Source organism: Danio rerio, chromosome 10, assembly GCF_049306965.1.
Source record: "Danio rerio strain Tuebingen ecotype United States chromosome 10, GRCz12tu, whole genome shotgun sequence".
NCBI lineage: Eukaryota > Metazoa > Chordata > Actinopteri > Cypriniformes > Danionidae > Danio > Danio rerio.
The window spans coordinates 30,358,807-30,376,711 of NC_133185.1; the positions used below are offsets into that span (position 1 = coordinate 30,358,807).

At 35.6% G+C, this 17,905-nt stretch overlaps 2 protein-coding genes and 1 long non-coding RNA gene across 11 annotated transcripts in view; 2 read left to right on the forward strand and 1 right to left on the reverse strand.

The window, feature by feature from the left end:
* map3k7cl (map3k7 C-terminal like) overlaps positions 1-4,437 on the forward strand; it is a 23,846-nt gene extending 19,409 nt beyond the window's left edge. For all 7 annotated transcript variants that reach the window (XM_073914786.1, XM_073914790.1, XM_073914791.1 and 4 more), the window contains one exon: positions 3,873-4,437. In XM_073914786.1, the coding sequence (XP_073770887.1) occupies positions 3,873-4,053 (181 nt within the window). In that variant the 3' untranslated portion in view covers positions 4,054-4,437. The remainder of the gene's footprint in view (positions 1-3,872) is intronic.
* Positions 1-6,479, reverse strand: part of LOC141376380 (uncharacterized) — a 23,325-nt gene extending 16,846 nt beyond the window's left edge. The window contains exons 1-2 of the long non-coding RNA XR_012386345.1: positions 6,401-6,479; positions 3,957-4,104 (exon numbers count right to left, since the gene is read on the reverse strand). This is a non-coding gene — a long non-coding RNA (uncharacterized lncRNA). The remainder of the gene's footprint in view (positions 1-3,956; positions 4,105-6,400) is intronic.
* Positions 5,560-17,252, forward strand: bach1b (BTB and CNC homology 1, basic leucine zipper transcription factor 1 b). Of its 3 annotated transcripts, NM_001384147.1 has the most exon segments (5): positions 5,560-5,642; positions 7,466-7,716; positions 9,659-10,720; positions 12,746-12,952; positions 16,023-17,239. In NM_001384147.1, coding segments are annotated over 4 exon segments (1,899 nt in total). In that variant the 5' UTR covers positions 5,560-5,642; positions 7,466-7,476; the 3' UTR covers positions 16,413-17,239.
* Positions 17,253-17,905: the final 653 nt, after the last annotated feature.

Genomic DNA, 17,905 nt, shown 5'->3' on the forward strand with positions numbered 1-17,905 from the left:
TGACAGTTGCTCCCACTTTATATTAAGTGGCTTTAACTACTAAGTCCTTATGTAAAAAGTAATATAAATATCAAAATAATATATTGCTTATAGTGCTGGGCGATATGGCAAAAATGCAATCTCGTTAATTATTTTACATTATTAAACGATAATGATATATATTTCGATATATGTTTTTAATCCTTCTAAATTTAAAAGAATACCCTAACAATTACCGAAGATACAAAAATTAGAGGATCCATTAAATGGCATTTTTGCCCGATAGATTTTTGGTGACCGAAAATTCAGTACATCTCTAATATTAACACACTTTTTTAGATTCCCATTGTTGTACATTTCTGCTGTGTGGCTTTTAGATCAATATAGAGTAAAAAAGTCCAGCACTTATAATTGTTCTAGATATAAATTTTATCGCGATTCAATATAATATCGTTTATCGGCCCAGGCCCCAGCCCTAATTGCACAACACTTATGGTGCTACTGAGGGGGCATAGAGGTAAGGTTAGGGACAGATTTGGTGGTATGGGTATCCTTAAGGATAAGGTGTAAGGGATGGGTAAACAGTGTAATTATAAATGTAATTTCAGATGAAATTACATGCAGACAATTTCTTTTATATAAGTTTAATGTTAAAACATGTATGTGCATAATATCTGCATTACTACATGATTCATTTAAATGTAAGTATACAGTAGTTAGGAGCACTTTATATAAAGTCTGACCTAAATTTTTATCACATTTTTTGTATAAATATAATGTTCTACTGTCATTCAGTGTAACAGATATATTTATATGTAAAAACTAAACAATTATTTGCCGAGGATTAAGCTGCTTTGTTTATCGAGGAAAACACAAGAACTTCTTTGCCATCAAAATTGCCACTGTAAATTTCCAGTCCTTGTTCTCTTTCTCAGTTGCTTCTTTTCCAAAAGAGGAAAACACATGAACTTTTTTTTTTTTTCAAAGCACCAAGTTCAGCTGTTCAGAAATATACTGTAAATCAATTCTGTACATTTTCTGCAGATTTAATCTTAATACTGATACACTAAGCATCCTGTTTTACACATGATAAATTTTCAACTTTGATTTCAAACTTTCACCTCCCTTCAACCCTGTGAAAAAAATGACACTCTTAGAAAACCGGTACTTTATCATCCAAAAGCCAAATGTTACAGACATCTCCCACTGATTTCATGTAATTGTGAGCTAGTCAAACATTATGAATCATCGAGATCCATAATAAGAAGCATGTTTTTTTTTTCAAATGAAATCATTCTGTCAACGTAGGTACCAGAAGCTATGCCATTGACAGTTTCACTTCCTATAAAATAGTTTCAGGCACACAACATACACTTATAGTCACCTGTGTGACACCCAGACCACATTTCATATCATGAATACATCAAATACCTGCTAAAAACAACAACAACAACAATAGAAAACATAATTGAATGTATAATGGTTTTAAAGGCTATAATGGAAATTCTATGTGAGTATGCGTACATCTTCTGAGCGTTGAATACATACACTTTATTTACTGTAAGAATTCATTTGTGATTTGTTAGGATATTGATGTATGATTTGTTAGGATATGATAATTATTGATTACAAATATTTGAAAAATCTGTCATCCTATGGTTAAAAAAAATCAATATTAATATTGTGAAAATCACCTTATTTTCTAACTCAGAGATGCCAAAGTAGGGCCTGCGGGCCCATTCTAACCTTTGATTTGGCCCACCATTTCATCTATGAAGAGAGTGAGAATGACTGAGAGGATTGAGAGTGAATGCCTTTAAAAGTGTCATTTCTAATTAGTTTTATTGCTGAGCTACAAAAAAGCAAACTGAATGAAATGTTTCACTTAAATGTTGTAAATGAACAAGATTTTTATAAATGTACAGTAAATATTGTCACTCGATGGATAAAGAACTATGTCGAAGACATCTTTGAGCAAATCAAGGCAAAAACTAGTGTAACCCCATGCTGTTATAAATGTTTTTGTTTTTACTGTAGTAAGTTCATAATAAAATGTAATGTATGCTTTATTATAGGGATGCTCTGATCGATCAGCTGAAAATTGGTATTGGCAGATAATCACATATCACGACTTGATCGGCACTCGCTGATCTGGCCAATCGCAATCTAATGCAAGTGTTTGTTTATGAGTTTACAACCCTGGTAATGCTGCGGTCACACTAGATGTTGTGCATGAAAAGTTTTGTTGTTTAACGCTGTGAAAAGGGGCGGGATTAAACAAGATGATTAGATGTTAAAAAAGCGAGCGATTGGCTAATGTTTTAAATTTCGGTCCAGAGAGGTCATGTTTTGATCTTCGATTAGTCTCACGGAATCCTGTGAAGCGAATTCGCAGGTCAGAGTTCACCAAGCTAGAACTTTCCAAGGCAGCGAACTGTGAAACTTGTCGCACGAGCTTGCATTTCCGCATTGGCGTGCGTACACTGCAAAAGATGCAGGGTTCCAAACTAATTCATCCATGTTGTCCCAAAACAAATTAAGTTAACTGAACACTTTTAACAAATTTATGTGAATTAAACACAAAAAAATTAAGTTGTCCCAATGAAATCTCAAGAATTTTGTTGTTTCAGCTCATTTTAATTACGTAGTTTAAACAAGAAAAATGATTTTTGAGTGTATAAATGGAAGTCTATGGGGAGAAAAGTGCAGTGTGACTGCAGCTTTATACATCCACAGTGCTATAACACGTGAGAAATGTTTCCAAATTGCATTGTCGGTAATTTTTCTATCTAATTTTATCTATGGAGTGTTCCTACTTTATTAGTTAATATCAAGCAATGTTTACTAGTTGTTTTAAAATATTATTAAATTAATTAGGAAATTACCCGCGGCAAATTTACTGTATTTACATTCAACCCACTAGCCTCAATCAAGTTTGGCTTTTGGCCATTTATAAGAAAAAACTTGGGCACCCCTGGTCTAAATGAAGTTGTTAGTAATGCATATTACTGATCAAAAATTGAGTTTTGATATATTTACCATATAAGATTTACAAAAATATCTTCATGAAACATGATCTTTATTTAACATCCTAATGGTTTTTGCAACATAACACTGGTAAGGGCCACATTTTGAGTTTACTGGAAACTGTAATGGTCTTCAATTTGAATCCTAATTGAATATGTCCCAAGACACGTTAGAAAGCTATAAAATGTATTGGTTGTGATGGTTAAAATTTGATGGTTTGTATTATTTTTAATGGTATTTGTAGTGGAAACCTTTAGAACAAGTGGAGGGCCGCAGCTCTACATAGTTTAGCTCCAACCACCTCCAACTCACTCCTGCTTAATAGTCTCTAGTAGTCTTGAACACCTTGACTAGTTGAATCAGCTGTGTTTGATTAGGGTTGGAGCAAAACTGTGCAGAGCTGTGGGCCTCCAGGAATCCAGTTTGAGACCCATGCTCTAGGACAGTGGTTCTCAAACTGTGGTACGTGTACCACTAGTGGTACGCAGGCTTCCTTCTAGTGGTACGCAGAGAAATTAAATATGTCATGTACATGCTACACACATTTCACAATTTATCAAAAATGATGTATATAATATGCCATATATGACATAGCCTATATTTCTGAGGTAATCTGCCACAATTTTTAACTGTGCTAAGTTCTAGCTGTTTTACTGGGCCTACTATGCGACTGTATTTCAATACTGCTCATTTTGGTGGTACTTGGAGAGACAATTTTTTCCTGAGGTGGTACTTGATGAAAAAAAGTTTGAGAACCACTGCTCTAGGAAATCTGTAATGCTTCCTATTGTTTTTTTTTTCAGCAGGATAGTCATAAAAAAGTGAGGTATGATCATGTATAACACGTTTTCTCCTCCATTCCTCAGAAAAGAGCTCATGGCGGAGCTGCTAGAGGATGAAAAGGCATCAATGGAGTTTGCACGATATGAAGAGGAATATCGGATACTCACAGAAGAGAACCAGAACTTGATAACGGTGCACAGTGAACGAGCGCAGCAGCTCGAGACGCTCCGAGTGATCAGTCAGAAGAGGCAGGGCTCCTCGTGACTCTTGACATTGATGAAAAGATCTGTCACCTCATGGCTTTCCTTCAGTGTACTGAAACAACAACAACAACAACAAAACTGATCTTGAATCAGTGCGCTTAAACTGAAACACTTAATAAATGTATATTTAAGCTAACGTGGGTCGTTTCAGAGCCCAACTTGATCTGAGGTGTCGCCTCAGTCTGATATACAGTATTGGTATTCTGAATACAGTATATACAGCTTGTTCTTTGTGTGTGTTTAAAGGGTGTGTTTGTTGACAAATGTGCTTGTACAGATGGAGCTGTGTCTGTGTTATATCATGTAAAATGCTCTGCTGTGAAGGAGCGGTCCTCAGCGAGAGATGTTACTGTCTGTCAGTTGCATTAAAAAGGAATTAAACCTCTGTCCAGCTATCTAAGTTCAAGCAAGGTGATGATAGACCTATGACTACACACCATTGTTTAGTCACTCAGTAAAAGGGAACTTGGCTTTCGAAATGTGATCTGCTCATTTTAGGATTGTGAAACCCTTCAAAACTATCAATGGCTGACACCTCCATCCCACACAAGCCGAGATGCCGGCAGTTTATGATCGCAAAACCAGTTTAGCAGCAGTGTTTTGCTTCCTCCAGATTTAGATTTTTAGTTTGTTTGGCTATGGGCAGGTTTCTATTTCTTTGTTAGAAAGATGAATGACTCTATATGTCAAAATGTAAAAGCATTTGTTTATTTTTCATTTTTCAAAACAGTTTTGAGAATCTGACAGGATATTTGAGATTGTATACTACTGTGTTTACACCCATCACTTTCATATAATGCTGTGTATAACCATAACATTATACCAGGAAATAGTTACACAATAAATATGTTTATTTATTTATTAGAATAACCTACTTTTGTAATTATAATAAAATATACATTTTCTAAGAAATTATGACAGTGAATAAATTACTTTAAACAATATTTTATATATTAATTTAAATATGAATATATACTAGCCTATATAAGAATTGATTTTACCATCGATTGTTTATACATCCAAGTTTTTTAAAGTTGTTCAAATGCACAATATTCTAGATCAGGGGTGTCCAAACTTGATCCTTCTGATTTTAGCTCCAACTTGCTTCAACATACCTGAAAGGAAGTTTTAGTGTATCTAGTAAGCGGTTGATTAGCTGGTTCAGGTGTGTTTGGAGCTAAACTCTTCAGGACAGGACCGTTCGGACAGCCTTGTTCTAGGTAATACACAGTTAATAACATTTCAGAGGTCATTTTGGCTTCTTTTATACACAAAGGTTGTCTGTAAAGACTAATCTAGGCCTGAAGAGGTTAAATTATGTATGTCTCTGCCTGTACAGTGAAAACCAAGGCGGTCTGTGGAAATACAAGAAAGTCATGATGTAAATGACTGACGGGATAGAGACAGCCAATGAAAGGAGGTCAGCGCTTGAGAAGGCGGGATAAAAACAATTTTTGGCCATAAGTCACATGACACCCAAGCGAAGCACAAGCGCCTCCTTGTTTTCATAGTTACAAGTGAGCGCTTTAAGCAGCCTGGGTTTAGTATGTAGTATCAAATCCAACTTATTACTCTCCGGTGATATGACAGGTGAGTAGGCTACATACGAACGATTGTGCTTTTTTTTTAAAGAAATATATGTCGAGAGACATAAATATATTGAAAATAGAGATCTTTAGAGAAGTTTAAGTGGTCTTTTTTAATGTTATGTGTCTGAAAGGGTTAATTTCGGGTTTGTTTTGTTACATGCTTTACGCATATGAGTTCTAATAATCACGACTATGTAAGCGATAATATGCTTTTATGCAAATGTAGATTTTTTTGTCGGACCTATGCTGTTACAAAACATAGGCTACCTAGGCAGCATTTTTGTACACAATAACCGCGTTCCGATGTTTCGATCGAGCATTTAAAGCGCGCGCTTGACATGCCTTAAATGCTGTCTAGGTAGACAGCTCACTAGGTTTTGTTACACAACCGTAATGTTCATTTTCATTACATCAAAGGCGCGTCAGTTGTTTTACTCGACAAATTATTAGGGAAACGAGTTCAAAAGTGTCCGTTTATCAAAAGTACGTCAGCTCAACTGTGAGGCAACTGGTACCCAAGTTCCTTTAAAAGTCGATGAGTTAAGTGGAAAGGAACAGACGGACAAAATGCTTGCTCATCCTTTATCAGCAAAACCCAATGAGTCAGCAGAGAGCGCGCACTGTCTTGCGCCACACACACACACACACACACACACACACAAGAGCGCGCGCGCGCACACATAAACTCTCATGACTCGACTAGGTCAAATTCTCTGTACACAGCTGAGATAAGGAGCTCCCGTGGGTAAGAACACGTACCTACTGAGTGATACAAACAGCATTTCTTCCCCAGGCGGTTCTGTTGTTTTTTAAGTCGTTTACTTCCCGTTGAGCGAGTGTGAGAGGTATGACGTGGTCAAGTATGCGAGCGCCTTAATAATAACTGGTCGACTGTGATTCGGCACCCTTTATAACTAGAAGTTCATTTAACAAGAAATACATGACATTATGCAACGTAACACAAAATTGGCCAGTTAAAAAAACAACAAGCTTTGAGATTTGCTGGAACATGAGTAAAATAGTGACATACATTTACTTTTACAAAGAAAGTGTGACTTCATTGTAGTTCCATTCTGGATTTTCCCTTTTCCAGTTCCCCTCTTTATCAATAGTCAGTTTCAGAGCGGCACACTTGAATCTGACTTTTAGCCTATTACAGTTAACGAATCTCTGTTTGAGATTCCAATTATAGCCTAAAAATAGGCGTTTCCCAGTACTGGGTTATTGCGTCTTAAAGGGCATCCGCTGCGTAAAACATGCTTGATAAGTTGGCGGTTCATTCCTCTGTGGCAACCCCTGATAAATAAAGGACTAAGCCAAAGTAAAATGAATGAATCCCAAAAATAGAATGCATCAGGAAATAAAAAACTTTTTCTTTTTCTCCCTAGAGAAACCTTTAAAAAGTTTTAAAATGAATGACAAACCAGTTGAGAGCTCTTATGAGTTTAGTAGTTGATTGTCTGAACTGCCTACATTTACTTCTTTTTAAAGCAACTGTGTTTAATAATTTAGTTAATGCAAAAAAAACTATATTAATCCACCTATAATGATATCCACCTATCAGAGAGTCGGAGCAAGCAAAACTTTATCTTTACATACTTGAAATATTTATTTTAATACTTTCCAATAAACTTGAAATATATCGTTTTTTATAGAGCCAACAACTGTAAATAAATAGTTTAATATGCCTGTCATAATGCTTTCTTAATATGTCTAATAAGAGTTACATAGCCAAATATTGTCAGTAAACAAATCATATAGGCTACACTTGGCAGAACCCTTCAACTGAGCTCATGTAAATCTTTTTTTTTTTTTACCATACAGATTAACTCAAGATGTCGGTGGAAAGCTCAAAGTCATTTAAGTTCACCTTCCAGTCGTCTGTGCACAGTTCACATGTTCTGCAGTGTCTGAATGAGCAGAGGAAGAAAGATCTTCTGTGCGATGTGACTGTTGTGGCGGAGAGCCAGAGTTTCCGGGCTCACCGGGCAGTTCTGGCGTCCTGCAGTGACTACTTCAGTGCTCGTGTGTCCACTCATACACCCGAAAGCATTGTCATCAACCTTCCTGATGAGGTAAAGACACAATCAAAGGTTTAGAACAGGGGTGCCCAAACTCAGTCCTGGATGGTCGGTGTCTTGCATATTTTAGCTCCAACTTCCTTAAACACACCTATCTGAGTTTCTAGTATTCTTAGAAAGAGCTTGATTAGCTGGTTCAGCCGTGTCTAATAGAGGGAGGAACTAAACTCTGCAGGACACCAACCCTCCATGACCAAGTTTTGGCATTTTGTCCCCAAATTGTGACAGAAATATTTTATAAATAAACATTTATGAGACAAAAGAATCAACAGACCTTTTCCCAAAATGGTGTTTCAACATCTTAAATCCTCGAAAGTTTTTAATATTTTGATTTTCATTTATAAACAAATACATTGTATATTTGACACATACATTTCAAAATTAAGCAAAAATTGTATTATTTTTTCAACCATTGGAATTATAAATATGTAGATACATGCTCAAATATATTAGATATAACCATATATTGCTATTTAATAGATTCTAGTAGTTTTTCATTAGTACAAGTATTTATTTATTAGACACTAGTGTCTTTTATAACTATTACTAGTGACAAATCTTATTTTACTAGTCAGTTCTGCTTTTTTACTCGTCTGATGTCATGATTAGTCCAAATGGAAAAGTAAAGTTCAATTAAACATTTTACTAGTAAAATATTTTTTTTTTACTAGAAACATTTCAAACAAGTACTAGATTTTAATAAATGCATACTAGTATCTTTTAAATAAATTGGAGTATCTATTTCCTAAGTACAAGTATCTAATTAATAAGCACTAGCATAATTTAAATAGATACTAGTATCTAATGAAAAAGTACTATAATCTAATACTTAAGTACTAGTATCTATTAATTGGATACTAGTATCTAATTAATAAGTACTAGTACCTCATAATTAACTACTAGTACATAAAATATGTACTTATCCTAGCCAGAATACATACTAGTTGAAACTGAATAGTTGATATATCAATGACAGATCCCATAGAAATCAACGGCAAAAATTTAAATTTGTTACAAGTAACATCAGAATAGAAACTAGTCACTAATAAAATGAGTACTCTTATCTAATAAATAAGAACTAGTATCTATTTAATAAGTATTTGTAGCTATTAAATCAGGGGTGTACAAACTCGGTCCTGCAGGGCCGGTGTCCTGCTGATTTTAGCTCCAACTTCTCTCAACTCACCTCCAAGGATGTTTCTAGAAAGTAGAGTAAAGCTGCGGTCTCATTAGAGTTTGAGCATGCGATATTCTGTCGTGCGGAGCTGCGAATAGGGGCAGGATTAAACAAGATTATTAGACATTAAAAAAAGCGAGCGATTGCTCCATGTTGTAAATTTCTGTCCAGAGATGTCATGTTTTGATCCTCGATTGGTCTCACGCAGTCAAGTGATGCGATTTTGGCGACCTGCGAAACTTAGCGCATGACCCTGCGTTTCCGGTCTGACGCATTCGCGTGCGTATGAATGGAAGTCTATGGGAGGAAAAGCCCAGTGTGAACGCAGCTTAAGAGCTTGATTAACTAGCCCAGTTGTGTCTGATTAGGGTTGGAACTAAACTTTGCAGGACACCGGCCCTCCAGGACCGAGTTTGGACACCCCTGTTTTAAATAGATACTAGTATCTTATGAATAAGTACTACTATCTAAAGACTAGGCACTAGTATCTGTAGAATAGGCAATAGCATCTAACAGATAGGAACTAGTGTCTCATGAATAAGTTCTAGTAATTATTGGAAAAGTTACTAAGGTCTAAAAAATAAGCATTGGCAACATAAAAACAGATACTATTACGGGCTATAGATTAAATGTGATGAAGGTTTGCCTTCATCACATTTATGGCATATATATAATGATGTAAGATTCAAGATCAAAATTTGGTTTCTCAATTCATGAGCTCTTTAAAATCTTTTGATTTGTTTTCATTTTTTATTTAAGATCACCTCAGAGGGATTTGAACCCTTGCTGGAGTTCGCCTACACCTCAAAACTCCTCTTCACCAAAGAGAACGTGCTGGAAATCCGCAACTGCGCCTCCGTTCTCGGCTTTAAAAACTTGGACAAGGCCTGCTTTGATTTCCTGCTCCCTAAGTTCTTTGACAGCAACAGAGGTACATCAAAAGTCCAGAGGAAATGCTGCAAAATCAAATGTTGCAAATCACGAGGAGCTGAGCTCAACCCCAATAATGCCACTGATGGAGACAAATCACCAATTCAGCCCTCACAGCTTCAGCCTAAACGCAAAGAGCCGTACTGTCCTCCTTCAGTGGCCATTGAGGATGTGGGAAAAAGCTTTAACAGTGTGAGAGACACCGATTACTCCCTCCTGTGCCCCAAATACCGCAAGTTTCAGATCGCTTGTGGGAAGGAGCGATCCTGTCTGGATGTCTGCGGCTCCACACCTATGTCTCTTGACAAAACCGACGACTGTTCCTTAAACTGCCTTCCTTGCACGAGCAACAAAACACCAATCACTGAGGATGAAGATTCTCTGCTGCCTGAGTGTTCTCCACTAAACCCTGACCCTTGTACAGACCAGCCCTCATTTCCAGCCTGTAATGAATCAGCACAATCTATGTGTGACTCAGGAGACTCGGATAAACCGGGAATGTTGCCTCAATCAGGATTGGACCACACTAAGAGAGCAGACATGGAGTTCAAAGAAGACCAAAGCAATGGGGAGAGGAGTACCGAGGAAATAGAGGTGGCCAGACAGCTCACATTCTGGACGGATTCTGGTCAGCTTTCTCCTTCTGGCCTGGGTTTGGTGGACAAACCCTCCGGTCTCAACTGTCTGAAAAGCTTTTACCTGGATCCCCGAGCAGTGGAGTGTCCGTTTGTGCTGAGCTTTGGTGCAGTGGGTGCTCAACTTCATGATGGAGAAGGGGGATCTGTGTCACAGGGCAGTCCGTATGTACAGTCTAACCAGTCAGGAGAGGACTCTGACAGTTTCGACACGGAAGGGGACAGCGAGTCTTACAGCAGTGAACGAGTGCGTGAGGTGAGGACTGCTGCTGTTTAGTAGATGAGCTGAAATCATAAACATATGTTTTTGTGGTTTTTGAATGATACGTCAGATTTAGCAGTTTGTTGAGGAAAGGTTTGTCTTTTTAATTGATCAATCATCTAATTTTGTGTTGATGGACAAAAACACTTTATAGAATGAGCATGAGGAATAAGTTTTGTTTAGTTTTTAATTTAAACACATATATATATATATATATATATATATATATTTACAGTTGAGGTCAGAATTATTAGCCGTTAGAATTTATTTTTTCTTTTTTTAAATATTTCCTAAAAAATGTTTAACAGAGCAAGGAAATTTTCACAGTATGTCTGATAATATTTTTCAAATAAAAGTATTTTTTTATTTTTTAAAAACCATTTTAGGGACAAAATTATTAGCCCCTTTAAGCTAATTTATTTATTTTATTTTTTTTGATAGTCTACTGAACAAACCATTGTTATACAATAACTTGCCTAAACATAAAATAAACCAGTTATTACAAATAACTTATTAAAAGTATAATGATAAGAAATGTGTTGATGTATGATTTTGTTATTTTTGATCAAATTAAAAGTCAAATGTGTTTTTTTATTAGTGTTGTGAAGTTGTTTCTTTTTGTACAATGAAAGATTATTAAGAAATTGTAACGACTGCTAATTATACATTAGTCAATATATACATACAGCCAATGCTGCTGAAATGGCATTAAAACAAACAAAAAATATTGACAGGATTTGATAATAATGATAGTAAATACTAATATATGATAATACAATTCTTACTATTGTTAATTTCAGTTGCTGTTATTGTAGGAATTATCCAGCAATACAGCAGTTTATTCACTGGCCTAATTAATAAAAAATATTTTAATATGTAGTAATACATTTTATAAAATTTTGACAGATACGCTTGGATAAAAATATCATGGTTTCATGATATTATTTTAACTGCTATAAAATATATATACAGTTGAAGTCAGAATTATTAGCCCCCCTGAATTATTATCACCCCTGTTTATTTTTTTCCCCAATTTCTGTTTAATGGAGGGAAGATTGTTTAGAAATAAACGCAGAATAAAAGAATAAAATATTTAATAACTGTAGAATAAAAGCAGTTTTGAATTTTTAGCCCCTTTAAGCAATTTTTTTTCGATTGTCTACAGAACAAACCATCATTATACAATAACTTGCCTAAATACCCTAACCTGCCTAGTTCACCTAATTAACCCAGTTAGGCCTTTAAATGTCACTTTAAACTGTATAGAAGCATCTTGAAAAACATCCAATAAAACATTAATTAATGTAATTATGGCAAATATAAAATAAATCAGTTATTAGAGACGAGTTATTAAAACTATTATGTTTAGAAAAGTGTTGAAGAAATCATCCCTCTATTAAATTGAAATTGGGAAAAAAAAATTAACGGGGTCTAATAATTCAGGGGTGCTATAATTCTGACTTTAACTATATATATATATATATATATATATATATATATATATATATATATATATATATATATATATATATATACTGTAGATACAAAATAGCAGAAAATTTTGGCAGTATTAAAACCTTGACTTTTAATACTGCAAAACCAGCATTAAAAAACTTTCAAACTGCGGTTGAAATCAGCCCATGCCTTTTACCAACGTCTCGTTTAGTCTTTAGAATGTTGTAGGTGGATCAACAAGCAAAACCCTGGCACCTGTGCACCTGATTTGTTAACTATTTGTGAACTTTGTAGCATTTAGTGTCTTTTGAGCCGGCAAGACCTGTACTATCCACTCCTTATAATGACTCATCAGTCCCACATTAAGGTCAAAGTCTGTTGACGTCCTGAAGGACAACCTAAATGAAAGCATTCATCCATTTATCTGTGACTGAACACAGAGCGGATAAATGCTGACATAATAGTGCTTTGAGTATCAACAGACCTGGAGCCGTGACTGGGCAGGAATAATCATATTTATGTAGCAGATGATGTAATGTTTTGATTTCTCCTGTTCTCCTCCAGATGGCGCTGCCGCTCTCTGTGGATCAGATCGTGTGTCTGAGCAGAAATGACTTCCAGCAGATGCTGAAGCAGCAGAGTTTGAGCCGCGAGCAGCTCGATGCTGTTCATGACATCCGCAGACGCAGCAAGAACCGCATCGCTGCTCGCCGCTGCCGCAAACGCAAACTCGACTGCATACACAACCTAGAGTGTGAAATCGAGAAACTGGTAAGGGTTTTTGCCTGATAAAAGCTTAAACTGCACGAAAACAGCTTTATTCATAAATGTTGTTTTTTCAGCTTGTCTATCAGTGAATTTAACAATATTTCACCCCCAAATCAAAAATGATAAATTAGAGATGATTTTTTTTCTATTAATTTTGTACTTGTAGTAATTATAATAATTTAAGTATAATATGTCAGATTAATACAATGTTATTAAAACTCATATAATATTTAAAACTATATTTATCCAAATGATAATAAAAAGAGTTATGTTAGGTTAATTTTTATTAAAATAATATCCAAATAAAATGTCTTTGGGAAAATGTACAAAGAAAAAGCTGTACATGAAAAAGCTTCTTTATTGACCGTCATAGTCCTATCACTTTAAAATAACAAACACTGCACATCTCTCTATATTAGGTTAAAACACTGCTTTATTTATTTATTAATTTATTTATTTGTGTATGCATGTTTGTACCTTTTAGTTGACTTTTATTTATTTAGTTTTAATTTCCAAAATAAATCCTCATTGCACTTAAGTTTACGATGATAATACTGCTTGTTAACACGTTTTTAATGATTAATGAAGGAATTATAATGCTTTATTTCGGTATTTCATCCTCATTTACAAGTAGCAGGTTATTTACAGTTACTGTATATTTATTTCGGTTTACATCCCGTCCCTTTGTGCCTTCTGGTGGCGTAGTTGCAAACTGCTGTTGTTACACCTAAAAACCTGTTCTTAGGCCCTATTTACACCTATACGTTTTTAGTTTGAAAACGCATAAGTTTTGCTTATTAATAAGTAGTAACATAAGTTACGCCTTCCGTCCACACTACGCAGGAGTATTTGAGCGCCAAAAATAGAGCCTTTTGGAAACGCTTTCAATTTAAAATGCTGCTGCTTCGTGTTACTGTGGATGGGGGAAAACGGAGACATTTTAAAACAGAGGCATGGCTGCAGACGTTCGCCTGATTGTGGCTCTTTCCTCAATATTAAGTAGCCTACTCAAAGTTCAGTCCTGCAGCGTCTCCTTGTAAGTTCAGAATTCACAAGTTTTAATATGGAAAACAAACACCCGAGGACACGTCGGGTAACTCTTCAAAGGGAACAGAGAACTTTATCACCTCATTCACATCACCCTGGATACATTGTTTCACTTTCTTAACAATAAAATGAAAACAATATATGAGGAACTGCCTATCTTCATTTTGATATTAACAAATTAACAGACACTAAAAATGTTGTGGCGTCGTGTAGCTACATATTAATATGACCGTCATCTTCACTGTATGCATACTTATAACAAAACAGAGCCTATAACATCACTCCTATCATTTTCATTAAAAATACAAAACATACCCTTTCTTTTGCTCACTATCAGTTTTAATAATCAATAATAGCCATTAAAAAAGAATAACGTAGAATAAGTTTATACATTATAGGACATAAATGTGCAGAGTCAGTGTACGCAGTTACATAAATTAATTATTAACTTATCTTTGTGCTCAGCCAAAATATGTTACCTGAGAACAAGTAATAGATTCAGAAGATGAAAGTCGGGGAATATGTCGTTAGTTGTAGACAACAAGATGAATTAAATACCACGTTCAACAAATATAGTGACATTAGATCCTTGATGAACAGTTCGACGTGCACCGCTCTCATTGCTGCAGTGCATGCCAGTGTGTGTGTGTGTGTGTGTGTAGTCACGTGATGTGCATTTTCAGCAAGGTGGTGTGGACGGAGAGTTGTTCAGAAATGCTGTGTGAAATGGCAGTGGGGACGCAGATCGTTTTCATTTTAAAACTAAAAATAAAACGTATTAGTGTAAATGGGGCCTTAATCTCTTAAAACATGTAGCGGTGGTACATGTGGCATTGATGGTCATTTTGAAGTGTCACTCACTGTATCTATTGTTTATGTATAGTTTTTATAGTATTTTACTATATTTTTATCTTACAGTTATTATTACTTGATTTTGGGGTAAAAGATGACCTGGACAGGTTTTTTTGACACTTAAAAAGCATGAATATTGTAAGATTTATGTCTTTGAACCGCATATAAAATAATGGTCAAACTTTCATCTGTTTGCATTACAGTTTTAATGCAAACTAATACATTAATGAACAAAAAACTATTAAATAAAAAATATGTAATTTATTTTAATTTTTCAAATAAGTCTGAAATTGTGCTAAAACAGCATATGCTATATCTGTGAATCCAATTTCCTACAATAATAATCACTTTCCCCCATAGTTTCCCCTCTTTTCCCCCCTAATACACCCCCCACTGTCCTCTAACTTATACTCCGCACAATCACTGCACTATTTAACATTTGCACACTTAAAATTTGCACATATTCATTGCACTACATTGCACTGATTTATTTATTTAAACTGTACACACTCACTGTACATATACATTTGTAATTATGTTTATCCATCTGCACACTTCTGATTATTAAACACAATCTGTACATTTATTAATTTATTGTAAATCTCTGTTCAAAGCTAATACAACCTGTACATAATGTTGATAGTACATCCATCTGTATATATCATCATAGTTTTTCTATAACTGCACTTTATAACTTATACCTGTATCCTGGACTTGCTGCTTTTGCACTTCTGGTTAGACCTTAACTGCATTTCGTTGTCCTGTACTTGTACTTGTGTAATGACAATAAAGTTGAATCTAATCTAATCTACTTAACCATATTTATTCTTAGATGTTATAATTTCCACAATGAATATGGTGCTGATTCTAGACTATTTGTAAAAATGCATTATGCAAATGATTAACCAAAACAAATGAAAATGATTTATAGTAATAATCATTACTTGTTATATTTATTACTGACAAATATGCATCATATTATGTTCATAAGTGTATTCTGTCCATGATATTGTACCCCTATTGTTTGTATTGATTGATGTAAACCGACTGTAGGAGACTCCAAAACAACCATTTCTTTAGTATAATCATAATAACACTTTAAATGATCTATTAAAAGGATTTCCATTTGTATGTTTTTTATATTATATATTTGTATTTTGTTTGTTTTCTGCAGCGATGTGAGCGAGAGAAGCTGACCTCTGAAAGAGTCAAGCTGAATCAGTTGAAGCTGAAGGCCTGGCAGAGTTACTCGGGCCTGTACGAGCAGGTGTGTGCCGAAGCGGCCCTCAGACCAGAGCAGCTGCAGGTGCTGGCCAAATATTCCTCTCCAGACTGCCCGCTGTCTGCCCTCCTGTACCCAGACGCCACACACTCCTCCGGCTCCGGAGACCAAACACCCGTCAGATCCTCAATGGAAAACACTGCACAGTCCAATTCAGACAAGCTGTTACCTCAGTCTCATCCCAGTCCAGTCGACACCACCGCTTTCGACAAGAGTGAGTGCAGTTCAATGGTCAAACGGCCCACAGAGCTTCTCATCAGCAGACCTGAAACAGACAAATAGCAAATGAAGCATGTCGGAGCACAGAAAATCACTATATACTTTTCCAAGGTACATTTACAGTGCCTTTCACTGATATTGGCATGCCTGGCAATTATGAGCAAAGAATGCTGTGATAAAACAAAAACAAAAAAAAGACACTTACTTACAAAAGGTACATTTTTTGCTCAAAATATAAACATAAGGGTGCGACATGGTGGCTCAGTGGTTTGCACTGTTGCCTCACAGTAAGAAGGTCACTGGTTCGAGTCCCGGCTGGGTCAGCTGGCATTTCTGTGTGGAGTTTGTATGTTCTCTTGTGTTTGTGTGGGTTTCCTCCAGGTGCTCTGGATTCCTTCACAGTCCAAACACATGCTCTATCAGTGAATTGAATAAACTGAATTGGCCGTAGGGTATGTGTGTGATGTGAGAGTGTATGGATGTTTCCCAGTCATGGGTTGCAGCTGGAAGGGCATGTGTAAAACATATGTTGGTTCATTCCGCTGTGGCGACCCCTTATGAATAAAGGGACTAAGCCAAAGGAAAATTAACGAATATTAACATAAAAAACTAAAGTCTTTGTTTGTTTTGGATGAAGGGGTTCAAATGTGAGACTAATTGTTGGTCGATTATTCGTGATAGATAAGACTCGTGTCAGGACATGGCAAATAATCGAAAACTATTTTCATGCACATTTTGCCACTAAACCAGTTTCTAGTCAATCTCCAGCATGTTGTTTTAGATGGAGCAGCGTTTACTACACAGAGGAATAGTTCACTAACATGCTAGGCAAAACTGTGTTCCAAATCTAAATCCATTTAATCAGACAATCAAGATGATTATTCCGTGATAAAAAAAAAAAAACTGTATGCGTTGCTTCTCATGAACTACAGCTCTGTGTAGAAAATGCTGCAGGTGAAATTACCACATATAATAACATGTTTTTACTCCAAACGAACTAATCTTAAGTCAAGTGTTTGAAATAATCCTTCTGTGAGATGATTCAGTGATTATTAGTGACTCTGAACCAATGAAAGCAATGGAATCTTCTGTTTATAAAACAATTATGGGGATTTCCTGGGTTTCTTCTTTGTGGGTGTTTCGGCGTGAGAGCGCCCTCTGACTGTCAGAGGAGAAATGGAAATGGCCATTTTTTTGTGTTTTGCTGTTTTCTTTTCTGTTTGTTTCTAATTACAGCATGATTTGATTGACTTAATTAGTTAATGAATGAGTGAGTTTGGCCTTTGTGTTTCCTCATACACTGTAAAACCCAAAAAGTTAAGGTAACTTAAACCATTTGAAGAAACCGATTGCCACAAACCATTTGAGTTTAAAAACTAATCCTAATGAGTTCTGTGAACTTAATCCATTTGAGTAAATGAAGCAATTTGAGCACAGTAAAACCCAATAAATGAAGAGAACTCAAACCAACTGAGTACTGTAAAACCCAATAAGTTAAGACAACTCAAACCGTTTGAGGAAACCGATTGCTACAAACCATTTGAGTTTATTTGGGT